The sequence below is a fragment of the Zingiber officinale genome, chromosome 3A, assembly GCF_018446385.1.
Source record: "Zingiber officinale cultivar Zhangliang chromosome 3A, Zo_v1.1, whole genome shotgun sequence".
NCBI lineage: Eukaryota > Viridiplantae > Streptophyta > Magnoliopsida > Zingiberales > Zingiberaceae > Zingiber > Zingiber officinale.
This window is the reverse complement of record NC_055990.1, coordinates 1,627,470-1,654,729: the sequence shown is the minus strand read 5'-3', so window position 1 is coordinate 1,654,729 and position 27,260 is coordinate 1,627,470. Positions and strand designations below refer to the sequence as shown.

General features: G+C 34.2%; 1 protein-coding gene across 3 annotated transcripts in view; it reads left to right on the top strand.

The window, feature by feature from the left end:
- Positions 1-27,260, top strand: part of LOC122050962 (E4 SUMO-protein ligase PIAL2-like) — a 45,542-nt gene that overhangs the window by 13,388 nt on the left and 4,894 nt on the right. Inside the window, exons 3-11 of one of the 3 annotated variants that reach the window (XM_042611840.1) lie at positions 1,180-1,251; positions 9,541-9,606; positions 9,702-9,781; positions 11,849-11,900; positions 14,049-14,114; positions 25,301-25,368; positions 25,444-25,492; positions 25,573-25,657; positions 25,769-25,870. In XM_042611840.1, coding sequence (XP_042467774.1) covers positions 1,180-1,251; positions 9,541-9,606; positions 9,702-9,781; positions 11,849-11,900; positions 14,049-14,114; positions 25,301-25,368; positions 25,444-25,492; positions 25,573-25,657; positions 25,769-25,870 — 640 coding nt within the window. Of the gene's footprint in view, positions 1-1,179; positions 1,252-9,540; positions 9,607-9,701; positions 9,782-11,848; positions 11,901-14,048; positions 14,115-25,300; positions 25,369-25,443; positions 25,493-25,572; positions 25,658-25,765; positions 25,871-27,260 lie in introns of all 3 variants that reach the window. The other 2 variants (XM_042611839.1, XM_042611841.1) reach the window with 2 other exon arrangements.

The following is a 27,260-nucleotide window of genomic DNA, read 5'->3' as shown; positions in this document are numbered from 1 at the left end:
CATTTTTATTTTTCCAGATAACATTAACGAGCTGTAAGATGTAAACCTAAGTCACAGGCAGTAGCATTCCTGAAAGTGAGTATGCACATATATTTGTATATAGAACATGATGTATAGAGATCTAGATACAGAATAAGATACATTGAAACTTCCACTTTCACAACACAAGGAAACTAGATTGACATGCAAGTTCAGCTAGTCTATTTAGAGTATCCTCATCAGTTTCTCTATAATATCTTAAAATTTAGGGTAAACCATCTACTTTATTAAATTTAGACAATCATTTTTCACTACACACTACATCACCTACCCTAAAATTTCTCTTATCTTTATTTATTTTTATTGTGTTCTTCTCTCCCTTCCACTTTTTTATTATTTTTTCTCTCTCCCTATGTAATATCTATTTTTCATTACCCAATCCATTCCGTTTACTTTTTCTCTCTCCTAAATTAAATGATATTTTAATGTATAGGGAATGAATTTCATTTCCAAAATTTAGAAAAGTACTATTCATGAAATCTAAATTTAAAGAATGAGTGTGGTAGTTGATACAAAAGTTTTTTTTACATAAAATATAAAATTTAAGATAAATTTTGTATTTAGGAAAGCTGATATGGATGCTCTTAAATACAGATATACTTAAGTTGATACTCCATTGCCTGCTACATGTTCAGCTTGTACTTTTGGCATAGATTTATGCTGGTCTTGATGGGTCAGTTCCACCTAAATATTTTGAGCACCATTACGTTTGCATGAAATATGATGCCTTCAAGGGAACATTATAGCTGTGAATCTTCTCCAATAGGTTTGTATTGTTATTGTCACATAAACTGTATGAATGCTTATGTATGATACGTAAACAAGTATAATTTTGCATAATGAAGTGGAGCCATCTTGTTCTTCCTGGTTTTCTATCACCTAGTACAGAGAGAGAGAGAGAGAGAGAGTCACAAAGAAATTTCTTTTTTGACAGCTTAATTTATGTACATTCGTTTTTTTTTTGTTACTGCAGCTTTATATTGTTTTTCTTTTGATGCTCGATTAATAAATTCTTAATAAGTTCTACTGCTTAATTATTTGATTTTGCATATTATCTTGTAGTTCTTATCTGTTCTCATGTCAATCAAATCTTGTTTGTGGAAGCCAATTGTTATATTCTTTCACCATCGTGTCATATAGGTTTATCAATGTCAGAACCAGAGTGACACTTCACTCCAAACAGCTATCATGGCTCTAATGATTGCTGTCAAGGTAGTAATTCTTAATCAGTCTTGAATCTTCAGTTAGTTTAATGCATTTGATTTTAGGTAATATATCTGTTTAAATTTGCATTATGTTGAAGCATCCAAGTAGCATAAATGATCTGAGTGTTTTTCAAGTTTTTTTTTGAGCTTTTCAACATTTCTCAGATCAATTAACTGAAGAGAAATGTAATTCAGATGATAAATCAACCATGGAGGTATTTTTATGAGAACAAATTAGATCTGCAAGGAAAAGAGGGACGTGAACGATTGCTAATTTAACTTTGATTAGAAAACTGACGTATATATATTTTTTTATTTGTCTTGTTGCTACCTATCATTTAGTTTCCATCTAAGATTATTGAATTTAATTTGTGCTACTCTATACTACTTTCATGTATTCTTTCATCTATAACTGGCTTAGATTTCTGGTCCAATGTATTTCCTTGAATACTGATTTCTCTGTTTGACTTTTGTTTGTGTATCTATATTTATGTAGATTTGAGTACAAAGATCCAACATGAGTAAGGATCTAACTTCTGAGTGTCCAACATAATTATGTTTGTAGATTTCTACACAAGGACTAGTATATTATATGTCCACTTAGAGTGCTCATGTTTAAGTGTTGACATCGCACATGGAATGGAGAGAGCATATGAAGAGTCAATTGTTCATTAAATATAAGAATGTGCATCGCTACAAGGTTGTAGGTAATCTTAGATTATGATAAATGGGACTGTTGTAGAAATATTAGGACAAAAAATAGAAGCCCAATGAGTAATAAACTGAAAATGTAGTGATTTTATTAAGGAATTTGACATTCTGGAATTGCAGGCAGCTGCATCCAGGTAGAAGAATAGAGAAATTTTGGATGATGACAGAGTGCCAAAACTGAGGAAGACCCAACAGAATGATAGAGGCGAGATATAATCTAGTGATTGGAAGAGAAATAAATATCAGAGAAGGAAATTTAAACAATTTAAGTGTGACTTCTGGAGCTAGTGATGGTCGAATCCAAAGCCAGGTCAGTTGAGACCTGGTGGGACTTCATTGAACATTGCTAGACCATGGGTCCGGCAGAACTCGCGCAAAATTAAGCACATGAGTCTCTGTGGTGCACACAACTTGAGCTTTGCTTTATTAGGGTGAGTGTTACTCTATTAGGTGTGTTGCTTGGTTAGGGAAGAACATGTGATACACAGCCGTTTCTTTATTGGGTGGGTATCACTTGGTTTGTAGAAGAAGGCATGAAAACTAGTCGAGAGATTGCCAAACTCGAGATGAAAACAAAATGATTCGATGGGAGGACTCTAAGGCCATCTATTGTAGTGGCGAAATTATTCGAGCTATTCCCTACTCTACCATGTATATGTATTAGACTTATTGTAACATTACAAGTACACCCATGGAGATTGTATATTTACAACTACTTTGAATATTTACATGTAAGTTTTATATTTACATCTAGGTCCACAAATTTACTACAATGCTAATCTCCAATAACCTAAGGGGTAGCGTCGAGCTCACAAGACTTCAAAATCTCCTCTCCATTTTGATCACACTTTCTGTAACCTATTAATAATTTGTTCTTCTATAACCCATTCTTGAACTTCGCCTATGATAAACCCATCATGGCCTGTCCAAAGTCCGGTTAAAGGAGGTTTGTGTTAGGTTGCCAACCAGCGTTAAAATTATGACAAATATTCAATGAATGAATTCATTAAACTATTGTGCTAATACTAGGTTGTTCCCCGGAGGAACGCGTTGCATTATCCGACTGTAACGTTTCGGCAAGGATCGCTACATCTTCAAAACTCTAGTATAGTGCTAAATATGTAAGAGTTCGCGTTGTAGGGTCCGACTGTAACATATTGGCAAGGACCACTACATCTTCATGAAAACTTAGGCCTAGTGTTAAAATAGGCAAGAGTTCTCACATTATAAGTTAGATAAGAACAAATATGATAGGAAAACTAATAATCTAAGATTTAGAATATAGAACATAGGAACCCTCACTGGTAAATCAATGGAGGTAGTAAATACGATGATTAGGAGAAAAATTAGTATTTTGTGTGTACAAGAGACAATCAAGAAATAGTGGCAAGAAGGCAAAACTAAGAGAGAACTCAGGTTTCAAGTTATGGTACACACGAAAGAGTAAAACAAGAAATAGAGTGAGTATTGTTGTAGATAGTTCGTTAAAGTTGTATGAGTAGTTAGAAAAGAGGATAGAATTATAACCTTTAAGATAATATTGGCAAAAGAAACTATGAACATAATTAACGTATATGCACCGCAAGTAGGATTAGATGAAGCTACCAAATCAAGATTTTGGGACGACTTAGATGACATATTACAAAACATTCTGCCAAATAAAATGATTTTAATATGAGGTGATCTAAATGGGCATGTCGGAGTGAAAAATAAGGAATATGAGAGGGTACATGAGAGTTATGGGTTTGGAACGAGAAATGAGAAAGGGAAAACTATGTTAGATTTTGTGATAGTATATGACCTTATATTAGCTAATATGTTTTTAAAGAAAGGAGAATAACACTTAGTCACGTTTGAAAGTGCGAATAATAAATCGCAAATTGATTTTCTTATGGTTAGGAAGAAGATAGAAAGATTTGTAAAGATTGCAAGGTCATTCGTGGAGAAAGCTTAACTACCCAATAGAAAGAAAATATATATGACTGTTAGAATTAAGTGGTGGAAGTTAAAGGATGGGAAGCAAAATATATTTAAGGAGAAGGTAGAAGTACAAGCATTAGGTGAAATATACGATGATTCTAATATGACATGTGATAAGATGATATCAAAGTTAAAAATAGTAGCTAAGAGTATATTCGGTGAGTCAAAGGGACATGCACCACTAAGTAAGGAATCTTGGTGGTGGAATGAGAAAGTACAAGAGAAAGTGAAGAAAAAACTAATAACTTATAAGGAATTATATATTTGTAAGAAGGAAAACTTTAAAAAGTATATAATAGCCAAGAAAGAAGTTAACAGAGTAGTGAATGAAGCAAAGAATAAAACTTTTAAATGATTATATCAAAAATTGGATAAAAAAAGGGGAAAGAGACATTTATAGAATAGCTAAAGTATCTAAATAAAATATATTAAAGATGAATGGAATAGGGTACTAGTAAATGATGGAGAAATAAAAGAGCGGTAGAAGAGGTATTTTCATCAACTTTTTAATGAAGGTTTAGGTGACCAACTTAGGTAATTTAAATAGATTAAATGAGCATAGAAATTTAAATTTTTATTGTAAAATTCAAAATTTAGAAGTAGAATAAGCTTTAAATGGGATGCACATGGACTGAATGATATTTCGTAGAGGCATGGAAGTACCTAGGAAAATAAGATATTGAATGATTTACAAAATTAGTTAATATGATATTGACAACAAAAAAAAATGTTTGATCAATGGAGGATAAATACTCTAGTTCCTTTATATAAGAACAAGGGAAATGTATAAAATTGTGGAAACTATAAGGGTATTAAACTAATGAGTCATACATGAAACTTCGGGAAAATTAATTAAAAAAATTAAGGAAGGAGACCACGGTGACTGAAAATCAATTTGAGTTCATGCTTGGAAGGACAACAATAGAAGCTATATATCTTCTTAGATAATTAATTGAAAAGTATTGGGAGCAAAAACAAGATCTACACATGGTATTTATTGACTTAGAAAAAGTTTATGATAGAGTTCCAAAAGAAATTATATGGAGAATTCTAAAAAAGATATGTATTAGCGTAACATATATTGAACTAATTAAGGATATGTACAAGGATGTAACGATTAGAGTAAAAAATTTCAAGCTAACTGAACCATTTCCAATAAAAATAGGGTTACATCAAGGATCAGTTCTAAGTCCCTATCTTTTTACACTAATTATGGACGAACTCACTGTACATATTCAAGACACAGTATCGTGGTGCATATTGTTTGCAGATGATATTATTTTGGTAGATGAAACATGTGAAAAGGTCAATGCTAAATTAAAATTTTGGCGGGAAACACTAGAAGGGAAATGCTTTAGGCTTAATAGAATAAAGACAGAATATATGAAATTTAAGTTTAGCAATATTAGACATAATGAGACAATTGTTTGTTGGACCCCGTGATAGTTTTGATGTGATCAACCAAGTTGGTTAGGTCCTGCTGTGTTTGATCCCTGTGTCTGAGTGTGCAGGAGCTAAGGAGCACAGGAAGTCGAGCGGAAGACGCAGCTAGCGAGAAGGACGGCACGGGAAGAGAGCCGACGGGCTTGGTGCGTCCGAAGGACGAGAGAGCTGCGGAAGAGTACTCCGGTGGGCGTGAAGAGCGTGCGCGGCATTCGAGGGACGTTAAGCCGGGACGGAAGGCTGCTCGAGGAGAAGGCCGGGAATTGGGTTCGGGTGAACTCTATTCCGGTTGGCCGCAATCACCCAAAAGAACGGAGCGTCGGAAGCTGAAGAAACTTGGAGGCGCCTCCAGCTTGAAGGCGCCTTCAACCCTGTTGAAGGCACCTTCAATAGGTCAGTTTTGACCGTTTGCGTTGCGGATAAAGTTTTATCCGCTGACCGAGCTGGAGGCGCCTTGAACCTTGTTGGAGGCGCCTTGGACCCTCGAGATAGACTTTCCAGGAGTTATATAAAGGCCCCTGGAGCTAGGAATTCAACAATAACTCAAGCAATCAATCTGTAAGCGATTCCTAAGCAACTAGTGAGCTTCCAAAGTGTAAAAGGTTTCTCCGCCTTCAGAGAAGGAGATTTTTCTTACTGCGCTTTTTCTACTGTCTTGGATTAACAACCTCCTTGGTTGTAATTAGGTTAAATCCTTGAGTCTCGTTTATTCCTGTTTCTTTTTCTGTTTCCTTAATTTAGTTGCTATTATTTTATTGCTGCATTTATTTCTGAGTTGAAATCCGAGGAGGGTATTTTATTTTTGGTTTTCAGCAATTCACCCCCCTCTTGCCGGTCTCCGCTGCTCCTACATTGTTATCATAGGAGATGGCGAGTTGCCCGGAATCGAGAGTTTTAGATATTTAGGATCATTTTTGTAAAATGATGGAGGGATTGAGAGAGATGTTTTACATAGAATATAAGCGGGATGATTGAAATGGAGTAGAGCGTCTGGTGACTTATGTGACCGTAAAGTATCTTTAAAACTTAAAGGAAAATTCTACAAAACCGTAGTTTGACCTGCTATGTTATATGAAGTTGAGTGTTGGGCTATGATACATGAGCAGAAGATGAGAGTTGCAGAAATAAGGATGTGAAGTGGATGTATGGACATACAAGAATGGACAGAATAAGAAATGAGAGTATTAGAGAGAAAGTCGGAGTTACATCTATTGAGGTAAAACTCCGAGAGACACGTTTAAGATGGTACGAGCATGTACTTAGACGACCAATAAATGTACCAGTTAGGTGATGTGATACTATGACAAAGACGCATATCCAACGAGGAAGAGGAAGATAAAAAAAAAACTTGGTTAACAAAAATAAAATAAGATAAAATTTATTTAAATATAGATGATGATATAGTAGGAGATAGAGCTCAATGGCGTAAAAGGATCCATACCCTACCTAGTGGGATAAGATTTAGTTGTTGTTGTTGTTGTATATCCCATTCTTGAATTAAAATCTAAAATATCTAAAACTCTCGCCTACATTGGTATCAACATGAGCTTTCTGGTGGGCTATAATTGAAACATTTTCATAAATCCATGAATAAAATTTGGAAAAAGAATGTGAAGCTATCTGCACTTTAGCTGTATTAGATATCAATAATTTACACTTAGTATAATTAGTAAATAATATAAAATTTATAACATGGTTCTGTTAGATAACTCATGGAATCACATCCATGAGTCAAATATAATATTCTACAAGTTCAATACATCCATTCTTACATAGCAGTTTACTGGACGTTTGGGCTCAACTTTGAGGTTCATGAATTTCTACATGCTTGCTTAAACTTTCATGAATCTGCCATTGGTTTTATATGATTATATGTAATGATAAAACCCTAACCTAGAAGCACCCATGTGCAACTAAACCCATTACATAATACCCCGTCAGCATAATAATCATACAATGCTGTAGCATTGTTTCAAATGTAAAGGTCCACTACTCATATAAATCACAATAGATTCAATATGATTAAGACATGCATGTGTATATAATAAAAATGATCTTTTGGAGTACAATATCTCACAATTGACCTCTAGATGCAATCTTATTCAACTCAATCAACTCTTTCTGCAACACTTCTGCATTTTTATAATTTACGAATGTGTTTTCATATGAGCATCTAATCTGCACTATGGTTTTCAGTTTTGATTATAGCTAATTCCTGATTTCTGGCTTGTCAGTTTGATGGAGATGTTGGTTGTTGATTATTGTTAGACTTGAAGAAAATTGATTCTGATCAATTAGTTTATATTGAAACCTTGTTCCTTGTTTTGGCTATCATGAATCATCATGAATAATTTTCAAGAAAAAGGAATGTCATTTTTACCTGATCTTGCTGTATTATCTCTTTTCAATTTTATAAGCCTCCTTGCAATTTCAACATCGAGGCATTCTTTATTTTAATTCACATTTTATAATTTCAGCCTCATGGTTGTCCACTGTTAGACATGAATTTCATAAGTATGGAGTTTTCTTAGAAAGCACCCATTTCAAAATTGCTGTACGAAGAGCATGTTTAACTGAAGTTCTTGTGAAAATCCTAGTTAATTCCACCAAATGACGCCCAGTTAATGAGAATCAATTTTTTAGGAGTTTGTTAGGAGTTGCATCTTGTCTAAACTATTTTCCTTGACAATTACTCCTTGCTCTTCTTAGACTGGTTCCATTAGCTTTGATGACTTCTTGACAAACCATATTCCTACTAGAGAGGTCCTACTCTGATATTAAATTGTAGTGCTACACTTTGAATGGACACTAGCTCAATATCGTCCACTATGACTTACTCTCTACCATAGGCTGGTTCCATTATCTTTCCTTAGTTCTTGAACCACATGTCTTTAGAGGGTCCTACTATTGTACTAAATTGTAACATGCTTTGTATTAACACTATCCCAATATTCTTTGCTTTAATTTACATTTCAAGTACATACTGTCCAGCTGACATTTTTATTCAATGTGGAAATTGGCTTCAAATTAAGGAGCTTCCTTAGAAATCAAGCCTCCTTGACACCAAGCATATTTAACTTTGAAGCTTATATACAGAACTGAGTTAATTTCACCCCAAGAAGTCTTATTATTGAGAGTAAATAATTTTAATGGTGTTTAAATATCATTTATTTCAAAAATATGGTTTAAGGATGAAGGGGAGAAAGAAAAATCAAGAAAGAATATGGACGTTGAAGTTATTAATGCTCCTTCCACTTCCTATGAAAGCTAACTAAAACATAACAATGGTTGGATGACATATACTGCCTAGATTGGGTGGTTTCCATAAAGATTTTAGGTTATTAATGAGACAACCAATAAACACTAGGTTTTGAACATATATACTTTTTTTTTTGCTAAGTTTTCATTGTGTCATAATCTGGTTGGTTCATAGTGATTTTCAGATTCTTGGAAATAAGTGTTTATATATGTTCTTGTTGATTGTTTGATATTGAAACTAAGAACAATATAGACTAGCTCAATGTATGAGGCATAATCTGTCATCCCAAATATAGGCTCATCAACACATTATTGAGTGGTAAGTTTATTAACATTTCTTAAATCCTCTTCAAACACCATTTTATTAAAATAGTAGGCTCCATGGCATTGCCTAATAAGCTGGATTAAGTTAACACATGTATATATGGATGGTGAACTATGTTCCTTATCCTTATAATGAGATTGAAGTTGGCCAGCCTAGAGCAGTTAATAGATGTATATAGATCTGTATAAGCTTAAAAACATTGCATAATATGGTCCTTAATCAGTGAGCTGCACTCCATTTTGTATGGGCTGTTGTAAGAAGTGAATGTGCAATATTCTGCATATGATTTGGATGCCTACGTGATGCTTATTTTATTTATTTTATTGTTTTTTTTACTTTTACTTTTTGAGATTTAGAGCGGGCTATCCTTGCAAAGCATCTCAAAATTTGTTAAAATAACATATTTTCCATTTTGCTTATGACTGAGTTTTTCTGTCCATATTTTTTTTTTCTTTGAACAATAAACTATGTGCCCTTTGATCTTCTTGGAATATTGATTACTATTAACTTATTATTTAAACAGATGAGTTTCACAACTATCATTCATTTCATATTTTTCTAAAATTTATTTTCTCACAGAATGCTTGTGCCAAGGAATGGTTTCCCAATTCAGATGCGAAAGAACTACTTGACAAGACAAATGAGGTGCAAATATTTTTCTTAAGATTTTTAATTTTTTATATCTTTTCTATTCTAGCCGTAAGTATGGTCTTTCTAATTACATAAATTATGATACCTAGCTATATAGCAGCTTTTGCATGTCAGTGAGTAATACCATTGCGGGCAGTGCTCAAGTTATTATTTACAAGATTCTGCCCAGGTATATATTTTTCTTTCCTCAGAACTACTTTTTGCACCTTGTCTCACTATATTGTAAAATATTAAGGGGTTTCTTAATCCATGAAATACACCATCCTTATATAAAATAAATTTAATTAATTCTCATCAGTAAGTTGCTAGCTCTGAGATTGAAGACTTTGGTTCAATCTTAACCATGCTTTAGGATTTTTGCTTTAGGCTATGTAAAGTTTTTTCTCATTGCATATAAGAACCACTAGCTTCTCGAGTAACAAATTGCTTCATATAAATCAATTCCATTAGGTCACCTTGAAGGAAAACATCTTGATATCTAGCTTGTGAATAGACCACTAGAAGATGGAGATCAAATTGTGGAAGAATTGGGTTTTAAATAATTTTAGCCACGAGTTAGGTGTCAGATATACATTTTGTCACGTACAGAAGGTTGAGTCTCTGTCTAAGTTTAGTCCCACCTATAACCATTTATACAAGTGCACTCAACTTTCAATTACACCCTAAGTTGCATGCCAAGAGGTTGTGCCTCTAGGGCTTTATGTGCCAAAAAGCCTCTCTTTCTGGTCTTCCATGTCAATAGACCTTGCCTCTGGGATTTCCTTGTTTACTAAACAACTGTGGATCTCCACCTGCTAGGATTTCCATGTGCTATGCATCTGGTCATCTTCAACGTGCTTGGACTTTCACCTACCAAGTATTTGACTCTTGAGCTACTTGGACTTCATTTCCAAATATCCAGTCAGCTTCAATCTACTTAGACTAGACTTGACACACCATTTCAGTAATTACGATATAGGTATAACTGAAACTTTTTCCTAAACATCAAAACCACATGCTTTAAGGGTTGTCTTATGGCAGTAGAAGAAGCAATCAAGATGCTCATGAGGATTAGGTCATTGGATTGCTAAGTGAGCATCAATCCACTCCTATGATTCTCTAACCTTGTCCAATGAATCTAATCTGGAGAGTTGCAGCTTGCTAAAAATGTGCATTCTGTTTAGTTTCTTGCATGGCGATTGGTCATGGAATCATAAAGGCTAGAGGAGTAATTGTGGGTGCTACTTTAGAATTAGATGAGAATATGACGTTTTCAATGAGAACTCTAGGGAGTTTAATTCTGGGATGTCAGAAGAGATATTGGCTTCCTGCTTCCACAAATCGAGTATTTGGCTGTTATAAAAAATGAGGGCAACAAAAAGAGGGATTTACCAACTTTTGGAATTGTTGGTTGTGGCTGTTGATGGAAACAAGGTGCATGTGAGAGAGAAAGCTAGTGGTAGTTAGCTCTGTGTTTTAAATCTGGTTCCATACTTGTCAGCATAGGTGAAAATTTTCATTCCGCTCTTCGACTAGCACACAAGAAGCTACCTATATGCTGGTGAATGAGAAAAACTACTACCTTCATCATGAGGAGCTTTGGAAGCTCTTCATTTGCTCATTCTTTGTTGCAAGAAGATTCAAAATCTATGAATCCGCTCATCCTTCTTTGAATCGCTAATTGTCATAGAGAAAAGTTCTTTAGTTGCTCATTCTTCAGTATATCTTCTGCTAGTTGCCGGTGTCTTCTACAAGGATTGAAATAGAGTCTTCCTCCTCTTCTCTCTCTTCTGCAAGCTTAGGCATGTTGCACGAGGTATGACATAGGTAAATCCTCTTTCTCCTTTAATGCTAAACAGCCAAGCTTACCCACAAGGCCACAGGATTAAAAATTTGAAAATTCTGCAGCTGAGCTTGTTTACTGCCTCTTTCCAAGACAGATCTTATCTTGATTGTGCTTTAATAGGATTGATCATATGCCCATTCCACTTTAAATAATGTTCTGCTTCATTATATCATTTAGATAATTCTTAAATGTTTTAGTTATTCTTTTCAGTAAACATTACATCTGCCTACATCTTTATATTAGAGATCGCTACTTTATGTGTAGCTACTGATGCAATCATTTATTCCTTTGCTTTATCTTCGGCTTTGACCTCACTCGTTTCTCTATCATTTAAGAATGCAATACCTGTAGTAACTTTTCAAGAAATACTAATCTGGTTATTTATTATATTCTTTTTGTTCTTTCTTGAAGGTTTTATCCACAGTACCAATTTCAGCGTGTAATTGTTTCGCTTGAAGCAAAGGTCTGGTAGTGTATTTATTTTCTTTATAATGTGAAATCTTGAACATCCATTTCTATGTCAGTTCATTGGTTTTTGTTTCTTTTCCTGTGGCATTGTTTGCCTTTGTTTTTCTAAAAACTTGATATGTTTTGTTATTACAAATATGATTACAATTCATCTATTAATATACTCTAAGATAATTAACTGACCTAAAAATTAGGAAACTAGAGTAGGTAAGTATAAGCTAGATTATTTGTGCATATTCTTTCTAATGCTCACCTCAAGTTGGGACATAGATTTAAATGCTTAATTACATGAAGGCATAAATTAAGCAACAAAAGTGATTTGGTAAAGACATGTATGGTGTGTTATTCCTCTTGGAACATAACTAAATCGTGTTAGGAACTCTTGGCCAAGCAAAATTTAATCCCAATAGGGAGAGAGGGGAGGGGTGCGGCAGTTTGTGCATTACCAAGAGGAGAGAAATTCCTTCCTTGGTTGACCTCATTTTCTCATCATCTCCCTTTCAAATGTCTATCACTTGGTTCCTTTTCCGTTAGGTGACGAAAAGCATCAAACCAAGAGAAGGCAAGATGAATTTTCAAACACAAATTATTGAAAAAAAAAACAGGGAATATTACAATTGATTACCGATTTTAATAGTTAATACAGTATCACCAATTCCTTAATAGGAATAAATTATTCATTAATTCTTCCTAAGTCCTTAATCTCATACCTGGTATAATTACCTTGGACTTGCACACTATTATAAACTAAATAGCCTATTATTAGTATTACTAGCATAATTAAATACTTATACAACATATCATTATGTAAATAATTTGTTCTATTATGTTAATACCTAGCTTGCCACCCATATTATTACTATAACCAAATAAAATACAATACTTATTTTAGCACTACTTATTAGTTAACTAGTTATTTACATCACCATATATGTACCTACAACCCACTAGTTCTATAATTGACATTCATTGCTCTTTGATCAAATTGAGGATATGATCTGAAGATGCTGCTTGTCTTCTTGCTCTTCTATGACGACTACAAGGTCTGTTCGATGTCTAATTCTTGTGGAGAGCTCAACTTTTGGCTTTGGTAGGTAACAGGCTCCTCAATGCTAATTGTATCCATGCTAATTGTAGCAACATTTCCTCTCTTCCCAGGTTCATCTCTTCCTCCTTACCATTTTTAATCTAGATGGAGATCTCAATAAAATGACTGAGTTGACTGAGATCTACTGAAAAATAGGAAATTTTTTACAAATATGATCTCAATATCTCTTGGTTTGGACAAGTTTCATCGAGATTTCAGAAACACCAAACCATTCCTTCAGTGGTGACTCTTGAAGCAAGAATTAGTGCATGATCAAGATTTCAACTCGAATTGAATTATCTACTTCCAATTCTATCCAACTTACATGATGCATTTCAGGATCAGCCTAGTTTGACTATGATTCAGAAATAATTTTATAGAACTAATGACATATCATGAATGCTTACTTAAACATTTATTGTGAATTATACTTTAAAAAAAATTATACTTTAAAATAATTATACTTTCATCATTATTAATGTGCAGTTAACTTCTTTTTTCATTGGTAACGTCACCATAAAGATTTTATAGATATATTTACTAATCTGGCTCATTTTGGCTGACCAAGGTCCAAACTCCTTGTGTATAGAAGTGTGTGTTATGACAACATGCACCATCCTGTGTCTGAGGTTTGAAACAATATTCTGTGTGTCCCTCATTAAAGAAAATATGATATCTAAGGTTTAAGGACTTGCATGATGTTAATGAGGGTATTAATTTACATAGAAATTGTTGTTTGTATGTATCTGTGGCTTTATTTAGATACACTTTAGCATGGTTATTATTCCTTTTTTCTTTTGGATAATATTTGGAATCAAAGTAGATGCTGAATTTCCTTTCTTGTATTCCTACATCCATCTTGTATGCTGTATTTTACACTACTTGTTTGTTTCTTTTTTTTCCCCCCTTGAAGCAACTAGTAATTCGTTGTTTCTCTGTTGCATCCTAATTTTGATGCTACAATGGTTGATTTACCTCTGTCTAGTCACAGCCTACTTATGATGTTTCTCGTGGATGTATTTATACATCTTGTAATTCATTGTTCATTTTTTGCAGCCTGGTTATGATGTTCTAGTGGCTGATTTCTCCATTCAGAGGAACATACCTCCAGATGAAAGGATTGTAAGCAGTTTCATTGATGTTCTTTATCATAGGTTTCTGAGTAAAAATTTTGTCTGTCCATTTTTGACTGTATGAACAAACCACAAATTCCAGTCAAAGTTTTGCATTTGTGTTTGTATCTTTTTTTGTGAATCAATTTATGATGTCAAGCAATTTGCTACTCTTGCCGCATACTTGATTTGAGCTAGATCAGTGATATATAATCCTGGTGGTTCTTCTGATGAAATGTCATTCTTCTACAAATAAACATACATATATCATTCACACATTCATATATACAAAATGACAATCGTTTAGGTGCTCGTTTTGTTATGAGAAGTTAGGTCAGATTGACAAATATAATAGGAATGCATTGTAGAATAAATATTTTATGGAAGTTGGAGAGTGGTTAATTGAAGAGTCAAGCAATGGCATGGGAGTGTATAGTTTGTTGAACTAGTTCTGGGATTAGTCAGTCCACAATTCGTACAATCAGCCATATTGGATTGGTCAGATCACTTAATAAAACTATTATCTGTATATATATATAATTATTAGTTACCATATTTTTACATATTACTTATCATATTATTGGTACAAATTAATTAATAGATATATATTAATTAGACTAATTTGTCAATTAGTCTAATTATAGTTTCCTAAAATTAGATCCTGTGTTTGTATATAAATATGTCTCACTTTTCAATAAAGACATATACTTTTTATCTCATCTCTTTACATGGTATCAGAGCATCAATTTGAAATTAGGGTTCGTCTGGAAGCTGCTATGTTTTCCCCAAATCTGCCACTTCGGCCATCAAGCCCGAGACAACGCCTCTTTGCTGGCCAGGACCCCGGAGGACATCCCTTTGGTCAGCCACCGCCTTCCATAGCAAAGGAGTTGGCGAACAGATTTTGTTCGCTGCTGTCCAGCTAGGTTTTGTGCTGCCGCCTAGGGCTGTAAATGAACCAAGTGTTCGTGAACAAGCTTGGTGTTTGGCTTAGTAAGAGCTTGTTTATGCTCGTTCAATATACATAAGATTAATTAAACAAACAAGCTTGAACAGCTCGTTAAGCTAAACAAACAAGCTTGAACACATATGTGTTCAGCTCGTTAACGTTCGTGAACAACGTTCACAAGGTTCGAAAATTCTCTAGGCGCTAGTCGGGCGGCAGACCAGCGCCTAGGCCGATTAGGCGGGGATTTGGCGCTGCTAGGCGGATTCCTCGGTATCCCTTGTTTCATGTGGACTGTGGACAGTTGAACAGTAGAACATGAAGTAAGTTATCATAATCATGTAGTAAACAGTAGAACATATATCCAATTCAAATTTTAAAACCTTGCTATAAGCTAAAACAACTTTAGTGGTGGAAAAGATTAGAAAATAGTAGCAATAGTTTAATTCAAGATTACAATGCATTGTCAACCAGTAATCATAACCACTAAGCAAAATATAATTGTTGAATAATATAAATCATGTCTTAACAAAATGAGTTCAAAATTACACAACTAATAATATCTCATAGACTCATATTTATTCTACTTCTTCTTCTCCATAATTTTCAATAACTTCTTCTTCATCGGACACAAACTCAATATCATTATTGTGATCCTCGTCTTCTTCTTCGGATTCAAAATCATCTTCATGAAGTTCTCTCACTCTAGAGCTTTTTCGGGGTTGTAGATTTTCATCTGCTTCACTTGCTTCATCAACCATTTGCCAAGTGAGTCCAGAACCTAGTTCAACTTCATCATCTTCCCCACCATCCACAATCCAACCTTGTGCATTTGAAACATCTTTTGCAAGAAGGACATCGACATTCCTTTCTTTTTCTCTTTTTTGTTTGTTCAACAATCTAGCATTAAATTGGACAAATACTAGATTGTTCAACCTGTTGGCATCCAACCTATTTCTTTTCTTTGTATGAATCTAAAAAAAACAGAGAAAGTAAATATTATGGGTAGTACCTGAATATAGAGTATAGACGTTAAAAATTATAGCTAATTTAATTAAAGACTGAAAGTTTAAAACTTACTTCTTCAAATATACTCCAATTTCTTTCACACCCAGATGAACTTGTAGTTAATGAAAGTATCCTCAATGTCACCCTTAGCAAGTTAGGTGTGTGAGCACCGTATGTACTCCACCATGCACATGGATCAAATGTATCATCATTTTTTTCACATGCTGCCAATGTTTTTCCAAATAACCCTATCTTATTTCTATATTTTGGAAATTCTTTGTTAATAATTGTATCTTGTAGATCTAACTCATTGGCATGCAATGTTTCCATGCATTCAAAAATCCCCATCGTGACCTCCTCATAAAGAGCAATAGAACCATCTTTATAGTAAAAATAAGGATTCAACAAAAAATAGTGGTATGTAATGATGTATCAAGTCTATCCTTCATTTTTGACTCAATAATGGCTATGATAGGCTGATAATTTGATTCCACGTTGTTCAGAGCCACCTTGATATCTTCTTTAGCTTGAAGAAGCTCCCTATATAGAAACCCCATCGATGACTTTCTATCTCCATCTATCAATCGAAGAACTCTTATCAAATGAGCAAATATTTTCAAACAAAGTGTCACATCATTCCAAAAACTCATGCTCATCACTGTAGAGTAAGTCAATTTTCTTTTATTTGTTTTTGACCATTTACATTTCTCCCACATATCCCTTGTAAACATGGCCCTTAAACTAGCTTTTTTTTTTCAATCAAACTTTAAAATGTAAGGAAATTTGATGCAAATCTGGTAACTCTTGGTCGGACTATGTCTCTCTTCTTCGTGAAATTTCTCATCAATGACAAAGTCTTATGGTGAGCATAGATGAAAATGGTAAAAGGCTTGGATTGCTCAATAACCTTTTTATATCGTGGAAGTTTGCCAATATTTTCAAGCATGAGATTAATCGTGTGAGTTGCACATGAACTCCAAAAAATCCTAGGTCGCTTTTCTCTCATCAATTTAGCTGCAGCCATATTATTGGTGGCATTGTCTGTTACAATTTGAACAATATTCTGAGCTCCTACTTGTTCAACACACTTGTCAACATGCTCAAAAATAAGTTCAGCTGTATGCGCCTCGTTTGAAGACTCCTTAGACTCTAAAAATGTAGTACCCTCTTTGCAATTAACACACAAATTTAAGATGCTTCTTCTTTTTCTATCACTCCATGCTTCTATCATGATCGAGCATCCATTCTTTGCCCATTCTTCTTCATATTTCTTCAGCAATTGTTTTGTTCTTTCAAATTCGGCTTTCAATAGAGGCTCCTTAAGTTGATATTGAGTTGGAGGCTTGAATCCTGGTCCAAATTGACCCATTGCCTCCATTAGTTGCTTGAAGCTATCATTATCAACAGCATTGAATGAGATTCCATTTTCATAAACCCATCTCCCAACCTATTGTTGAACTTGTTGAGTTCTCTCTTTGAAAAGAGCCTCATTTATATTTTTTTGGCGAAGCACTTTACTTCCACGGGAGCCTGCATTTTCTGGAGCAATTGCCGATGCATATCTATCCATGGGGCCAAGTGGAAGAGGTTTTTTAATTTCATCCATCCCTTCAATTTCAAGACCTTCTTCTTCATCTAGAGAAATAGCCACCTCTGTTCTACAACTTTGTTCTTCCATTATTTTGTTCTTTTTTCTGTTCCTCCCTTCTAAAATAGCTTGTTTGCACTTATTTTTGTCTTCTTGAGATGCTTTTCGACAACCAGATACATTTCCAGGTATATTTCCAATGTGCTCCTTTATCCTATACACTCCCCTTGACATTGCTTTTCCACATAACTTATATTTAATTTTGTCGAAGTTCTTAGGATCAATCAATATCCCAAACTCCCATCCGATGTCATTTGACTTTCTTTTAAGAATCCCGGATTCGGGTTGAGTGACAGATGCTGTCGAAGATGGATTGCTTGCCATTGATAACAGATAATCTGAAAAAATTATATATAACAAGGCATAGCATGGTAATAAAATTTAATTATACCATACAGGCATACAATACAAAATAATGAAATATAACATTAAGTCATTAACAAGTCTGAAAATATTTTTTTTATATATCTTAATCTAATTAATAAAATTTATTAGATATTTGGTTAAATAATTTAAATTTTAAATATATTTTTTATATTTTTAAATATGTTTTATACTTTTATATATAAATTAATAATATTTATTGGAATTTTTAAAATTTTAATTTAATTTTTCATATTTTTAAAACTGATTTATATAAAATTAATAAATTTATTAGAATTTTTAAAATTTTAATATAATTTTAATATTTATAAATCTGATTAATATAAATTAATAATATATAAAATTTATAAATATAATTTATATAAATTAATAATATGTATTATATATTTGTTTTTAATTTTAAATATTTTTTATATTTTTAAATCTGATAAATGATAATATTTATTATAGTTTTTTAAATCTGTTAATATATAAATTAATATTTAATATTATTTATTTTAAAAAATTAAATATATTATTTATATATTTAAATCTGATTATATAAATTATAAAATTAATAATGGTTATTAGAATTTTATATATAATTTTATATATTTAAATTTGTTTTATATAAATTAATAATATTTATTATAAAAAAATAAATTTTAAATATATTTAATTGGGATCGTAATTTTATTAGGCTTTATGAATCAACCCTAATACCCTATTATTGAAATTATCCCCCTTAGGAATTGTTTTAATTTATTAAATCTAAAAAAAAAACGTCGTTGCGACACTGTCGCGACTCGCGCGACAGCCCAGACGCCACCGGCGCCTCGCGGGAGGCCTCCGGCGCGTCCGGCAACGTCCGACGTTGCTTCCAGCGGCGCCGGAAGCGTCTCGGAAAGCTTCCAGTGCCGTTGGAAGCATCATGAGATGTTGTTGGACGCGTCCTGCATCGCTTTTGGCGGCTGCGGACGCGTTCGACGCCGCCGGAGACGTGCCGCGAGGCCCACGACGATGACTCAACAGGAATAAAAAAATTAACAGAACGTAAGAAAAAAAAACGTGTAAAAACTTACCGGAGTGTCGAAGCCTTCGACGCAGGCTCGCAGCAACGATGAGAGAAGATGAAGCGACGCTGAGAGACGACAACGGAAATAGCAAATTTGGTACAAAATATAAAAAGTTAAAACCTAAATAACTACGCCGAGGGCCGCCTAGGTCACTCGCCTGGGGTTTTCCGGTGCGGCCTGCTGCCACACAGTGCCTAGGCGGCCGCCTAGCCCGTGTTTTTGAATACTGAACGTTCATGAACCATATTCATTAATAAAATTCTTTTCAATATGCTAAATAAACAATAAAATAAAATAAAATAAATAAATTTAAATTATCAATCTCAATAATCAATCAAACAACTAAAAGTTTCAAACAATCAAACAAATTTGAATTGAGAGCTTGATAACATCTAAACGAACCAAACTCAAGTCAAGCTCGAACCAAGCTCAAGCCAAGCTTGAACAGTCATTTCAAAAGCTTGGTTCATTTTAAGCTCGGCTCGGCTTGGTTACCTTATTAAACAAGCTTGAACACCCCAAAGCTCGGCTCAGCTCGGTTTGTTTACAGCCCTACTTTATCAAACCAAGCCCTCTTCCGCTCATCATCGGCCAACTGTTGGTTGCCAGTGAGTTTTCGGCCATCACAGCCCTCACCTACTGATCTTCAAGTGAATGGGCAGCAGGAAAAGTTACCAGACATTAACCTGTTTCGCCGGACAGCAACCTCTATTAGCTACTTCTTCGTCTCGCTTGCTCTATGAAGTCTTCCTTTGTTGCTGCCTCACACCGCTGCCTCTAGCCCTAACGCAGTGAAGTCTTCCTTTGTTGCTGTTCCCTCTCCAAGCAGCAGCAGCTGCTGCTTCGCCTCACACCGCCGCCTCCAGACTTTCTGATGCTGTTCTCTCTCCAAGCAGCAGCTGCTGCTCCATCGTCCTTTGGCAGAAATAAGAGAAGTCTTCCTTCTTTCATCTTTTATTTGACTTTCTTTGGGATAAAGCCTCATGGCTGAAATAAGCTTTCTTTTGTGATGGATATGGTACTAGTGATGTCTAAAATCACGAACTATAAGCTAAATGGCCTAAACTATTTGGATTGGAATAAGACGGTTCATCTTTATCTACGAAGTATTGACAAAGTTGGTCATTTGACTGATGACGTTCAAGATGACTCAAAGCAAACATGGCTTAGAGAAGATGCTCGCTTGTTCCTTCGGATTCGGAATTATATTGATGGTGAGGTAATAAGTTTGATTAATCATTGTGAATTTGTTAAAGAACTAATGAATTACTTGGAATTTCTGTATTCTGTGAAAGGGAATCTCTCTCGCATGTATGAGATTTGTAAAGCATTTTATTGTATGGAAACACAAGATCAACCTCTTATCAATTATTTTATGGCATTCAAGAAGACATATGAGGAGCTTAATATGCTTTTGAATGCCATAAAATAATTGATGAGAGGTTGATCTTGTTTTTCCACACGATAAAATGCTTTACAAACCTCATACATGCGAGATGAGATTCTCGTAGTATCATTTACAGTGATAACAATATCATCTACATAAACAACTAATAGAATGACACTAGCTCCTGATTGCTTGTAGAACCCAGAGTGATTAGATTTGCTTTTCATCATATTAAATTTTTCAATAATTTGACTAAATTTTCCAAACCAGGCACAAGGATTCTGTTTCAAACCATACAAAGATTTTTGAAGACGACAAACTCGCCCTGAATGGTATCAGAGCCTGTTTCCTTGAAGGTAGATCATCCAAATCCCAAGTGCCATTGTCATCTAAAACATCCATCTCTACCTTTGCTCAAAAAACTTTGTCTACAATATGGTAAGCTGTCTTCATTAGATTGTGAGTCATGTCGGTTTGCAAAACATCATCGTCTCAGTTCAAGTCCTAGAGTAAATAAACATACTACTACTCCTTTTGAATTAGTTCATTCTGATATTTGGGGTCCTTGTCATGTTCATCTAAACCTAGTTTTAGGTAGTTTGTTACTTTTGTCGATGATTACTCTCATGTAACCTTGTTATATTTAATGAAAATCGTTCTAAGTTATTTTCTTTGTTTTGTGCCTTTTGTGTTGAGATTAAAACTCAATTCAATACATCCGTACGCTACGAAGTGATAATGCTAAGGAGTATATGTCTAGTTTATTCCAATCGTATATGGCCCAAATGACATACTTCATGAAACCTCTTGTGTTAACACTTCATCCCAAAATGGTGTAGTTGAACGTAAAAATAGACAACTTCTTGAAATTGCACGGACCCTTTTATTTCAAATGAATATTCCTAAACCTTTTTGGGCTGATGCAGTTTCCACAGCAAGTTTTTTCATTAACTGCATGTTGTTTTCTATTCTTTATGGTGAGATCCCTTACAAAATCTTTTTTCCTAACAAGTCGTTATTTCCTAATTCCTATTAACCCCAGGATATTTGGTAGCATTTGTTTTGTTTGGGATGTTCGTCCATATATTACTAAATTAGATCCTAAGTCTTTGAAGTTTATTTTTCTTGGTTATTCTCATCTTCAGAAAGGTTATGTCCTAGTATTAACAAGTATCTTATCTCAATTGATGGTACCTTCATGGAAGACACCTTATTTTCCATCCTATTTTGACTCATCAAAAGGAGGAGGATTTGATGGTGTATTCTATCACACCCCAGAATCAGCTTCTGTCAAGCCTCCTATTATTCAAGTCTACTCTAGGTGTCACCCTCTAGATTCATATCCTGCACCTATGACTTCGTCATCAGATCTAGTCCTGACACAAAGGTAAACGATAGTGTACTATCCTACCTCTTCTTTTGTTTCTTATAATGGCTTGTCGTCTTCCTCTTGTTCTTTTATTGCTCCATTTGATTCTGTCTCTATTCCTAAGAATGTGTGTGAGGTCATATCTAATCCTGGCTGGAAAGAAGTAATGATAGAGGAGATGAATGCTTTAGATGACAATGACACTTGGGACTTGGTTGATCTACATTCAGGGAAACGAACTATTGGATGCAAATAGATATTCACAATTAAAGTAAATCTGAATGGGCCAGTTGCTCGATTAAAAGCATGTTTTTTCGTTAAAGGCTATGCTCAGATTTATTGGGTGGATTATTCTGGCACTTTTTCTCCTGTTGCAAAGTTAACATCTGTTCAATTGTTTATTTCAATAGCCGCTACCCATCATTGGCCTTTACATCAACTTGATGTTAAGAATACTTTTGTTCGTGGTGATATTCGGGAGGTGTATATAGAGCAACCTCCTTGTTTTGTTGCTCAGGGGGAGTCAGGGCGAGTTTGTTGTCTTCGAAAATCTTTGTATGGTTTGAAATAGAGTCCTCATGCTTGGTTTGAAAATTTAGTCAAATTATTGAAAAATTTGGTATGATGAAAAGAGTCTAATCATTCTGTGTCTACAAGCAGTCAGGAGTTGGTATCGTTCTATTAGTTGTATATGTAGATGATATTGTTATCACTGGAAATGATACTACGGGAATCTCATCTCTTAAATCTTTCATTCATACTCAGTTGCATACGGGGTGCTAAAGTATTTCTTGGGTGTTGAAGTTACAAGGAGTAAAAAAGGTATATTTCTATCTCAGGGAAAATATGTCCTTGACTTATTTACTGAAATAAGAAAATTGGGGGCAAAGCCTTCTAGTACTCCAATGACTCAGAACATGTGTCTCACAAGAGATGGGAAACGATTTGAACATTTTGAGAGATATCGAAGGTTGGTTGAGAAGTTAAATTATCTTACCGTGGCTCGTCTAGATATTGTATATTCAGTTAGTCTTGTTAGTTTGTTTATGCCATCTCCAATTGTTTATCATTGGGCAGTGTTAGAACAAATTTTGTATTATTTGAAGGGAGCACTCGGACGGGGTATCATATATAAAATTCATGGGACCACTCATATTGAATGTTTTTCAGATGCAGATTAGACATGTTTTAAAATGGATAGAAGATCTACCTCAGGTTATTATATCTTTGTTGGAGGAAATTTAATTTCATGGAGGAGTAAGGAGCAAAACGTTGTGTCACGATCCAGTGCAGAGTCAGGGTCATGACACAGTCTGTGTGCGAGATAATATGGATATATCAACTCTTGACTAAAGTAGGACTTAAAATTTCAGTGCCAGCTAAATTGTGGTGTGATAGCCAAGCTGCTCTTCATATTGCATCATATCCGGTGTTTCATGAGCAAACCAAACGCATTGAAATTGATTGTCATTTTGTTCGTGAGAAAATTCAACAAAAACTTAATTTCTACCGGATATGTGAAGATCGGAGAACAACTTGGGGACATATTCACAAAAGCTTTAAATGAGGTTCGGGTTGATAATCTTTATAAGAAGTTGGGTATGATTAATATCTATGCTCCAATTTGAGGGGGAGTATTATATATATAATTATTAGTTACCATATTTATATATATTAGTTACCATAACTGTATATATTAGTTACCATATTATTGGTACAAATTAGTTAATTGATATATGTTAATTAAGCTAATTTGTCAATTAGCCTAATTATAGTTTCCTAAAATTAGATCCCGTGTTTGTATATAAATATGCCTCACTTTTCAATAAAGACATATACTTTTTATCTCATCTCTTTACAAAAACAAAATAATACTTTACTATAAAAATTAAAGTGCCAAGGAAAGGAATTAAATTTATTGAAAATTAGTGAATAGTGTTTCGATATAATAGATTAAACTGCAACTATGCCAACTCATAAATTACATAATAATAGCATCTTTGATATTATTCGATCAAGACATTATTTTGGGATAACATCTCATTTACAGGAAAAAATTATAGCTTATATTATCATAGTATTTGTGCGTGTGTGTATATATATTATTATGTTATATAATGTAAATTTATTAAAGATAAAAGGAAAAATAATATTAAGACTACAATTTGTCTTATTATATGGGCCAATGCGTTGGACAGTCAGATTACAACTTGTACAAAAACTTAATGCAGTGTAGGTAAAATGCTAAGATGCTTATGTTGAGTTAGTAAGAAAAGATAATGAACAACACTCTCTGTGACTAACTATAGGTAGCTTAAATACAAGATAAAAATGAGAAGTAAAACACTAAGATAATACAATCATGTGAAGATGGTTGTTAGATTACATACATAGCCAAGTTCAATCAACTAGAATGAAAGTTTAGTGTCTGCTTCCTATAAGGGAAGGAAATGTGGATGGAAGCAAGATGACAAAAAGATTTCCCAGTAACACTTACCTTCTGCTACCTTCATCAGAAACTGAGGGAGGGAAGAGAAAAGCTTAGGAAACCTTTTCCTAGTTTGCCCCAATTTTGCTTCTATCCGATTTGGACGCTTAAAATCCATTTTTGATTTATGTTTTTTGTTATGTTTTAAAAAATGAAGTATGAAATTAAGTTTCCATCCTCCAAGGAAATGGTCTGAAGGAAAATTATATTTTCTTTCTCTCCAAGGAAACCAAAACTAGGAAATTATTTCCAATCCTTTTCATATGATTTTTTTTCCCCCTGTAAACTCTTTCTTCTAGTTGTTTCCTTCACTCACAAGAAAGGGCTGGAAGAGTAGGGAAAAACCAAAGAAAACTTTTGCCAGTGAAGTAAAGGGATTTAAGAGGTCTGAATATATCACTAGAGATATAGTATTGAGTCACAATAAGATCCATGTAGAACTTCAAATAGTTGGTATTGGCACAACTTGATGATAATCATAAGTATTGAGTTCAACCTTGACCTGAGCCAAAGCTAACCAACTCTTTGCTAACTCAAAAGATTTTAGGGAAAGATTCGAGACAACACTTAGCAATATAATTCTAAAGATCCCAAGAGGTCTTCCTTGTATCCCATTAAAAAGGGAGAGAGTCACGTTTCATGCCTTTTCTGGTTGAAAAGAGATATGCCAGTTGAGTTCTTGATAAATGTACACAGAATTTCTGTTCATTGTCTGGGAATTTGCAATATCTCTTAATTGATTTCTAAGATGATAATATGTATGTTGCTCTCTTCCCTCTCTAAAAATTCCTGCATGAGAGCTATTTGCTTAGTTAATTTCCCTTAGCTGTAAATGGTTTGCAATTTTTTCATCAGATTACTTGTTTTTGAGTTGATAGGGTTTAGATATAATTTGATCTCTCTGTTGGCAGTGTCTACTAGTTGCTCAAATGGATAATCTAGAGACTTCATCGTGTATCATAAACCCCCAACATGTTAGGTATATCTGTTGCCATCCCTACCTTCTATTTCAGTGAGAGAATATTGAATTGTTTTGTTCCCACTTTATACTCAGCTTTTTGGTAAACGGGAAGGGTGTTGCAAGGAGGACAAACTCTTCAATGGTTTGTAGAACTTGACTGTTGGGATATTTACCTTCACAATGCTAGTATTAATACCTATTGTATAATTTGTTATTTTGTAGGATACAGGACCACAGTTTCCTTCAGATATTACTAGCATGCTCAAATATGGGATGAATATTCTTCAGGCTATCGGGTATTTCACTGGTATGCTTATTCAAGCTTTGTTTGCATCAATTGTTTTTACCTTTTCTGACATACAATAGTTAGTACCTTCTCCCTGTGAACATCTTCTACAATTTCTTCAAATTAAAGCAGGTAATTATGTCATAGCCATAGCCTTTTTGAGTATGATAGCGACCCCGACTGCTGCAAGACTGGAAGATTATGTGCAGCCAGTGACTCAAACTATGGTTTCAGGTAATGGAATGCATGTCCTTTCTCATCATTCACAGCAATGATCTGTACTCTCTCTAATAAAATAATAATAAAGATTCTTTATATGCTTTGATCTCTCATGAAATGGAGAATGATTTAAGTTATACATATTGCCAGTTGATTATCATAGTATAGTTCACTAGCTCTACAAGGGTGTATCCTAGATTGGTCCTCAGATGCTCAATCCAAATGTCGCATGTTGCTTAATCTAATTTGCATCAGAACATCTTATGATCTAATGTGACCTTGGTCCACATTTGCACAGACTACCCTTTGGGTAATGTAAAATCCTTACAGCAACTACATAACTACATAGTGATATTGACATGTACTCTCTAGAAATTGAGTGGTCACGCTCACAACAAATGAAATCTTGAGACTAGTGATTGTGAGATGGTTCACCTTTCCTATTAAACTTCTATACTTTTATGGATCACTCGGTGGCTCGCTTTTCTCTCTTGGTGCTAATCTGACATTGGGGTCCATAGAAGTATTTACAGGTTTAGTTCCTAACATGCTAACCTCCTTGAACATATTTACATACTTACCTTGTAAGATATAGATATCTCCTTTCCTTCTAAGCGAGTAACCTCTATACTTAAAAAAAAAGGTTGCCTGGACTACTATGCTGAAACAATACTAGTGGAACTAGCCTGATGTTTACGTTGGACCACTGTGATGTGAAAGTTGATTGTTCACAAAAGAAATTTATGTTGGTACAATCATGCCTCAGGTGGTTAAGTTCAATTGGTTTATTTTGATGCGGTTGACAAAAAGTTTAAGTTAGGTTCATTGTGTGTTATGTGCGGGATCAATTGTAACTTTTGTATAAATTAGTGAACCAAACCATGAGGGAAGTGCGTGCATAGTAATATTTTAGTTGTTACTGCTTTCTGTGAAGTAGGGACCCATAGAAGGACCAACAAATGCTCATGATTGTGATATATGATTTTTTTTTCTTCAATTAACCTTGTTACTTTCCTATTTGATTGTCATAGACACCATTCCAGCCAAAGTTGAATGGTTTATTTGTTGAAATCATTTCCAAAAAGTTTACTATTTCTTCCTTTTCCTCATGATTAATTAATGGAATGTTTATAAACTTCCTCTAAAATATAAAATAACCAAAAATCCTTCCCAAGCTTTTGATTTCCAAGCCTCAAGTTTGTAAAAAATACAAACTGTATCCTCTTGTCCTACGCTCATCCACGCAATGACTTGAGTATGTTTACATGCCCACAACTAACCTCACCCAACCCCAAAAAAAAATATTCAGTTGGCACAACATACAAATAATTAAACTAATTCATGATTAACTAACTAAAATATTTTGAGAATATTACAAAAAAAAAATCCTTGAAATCCTAAGCTT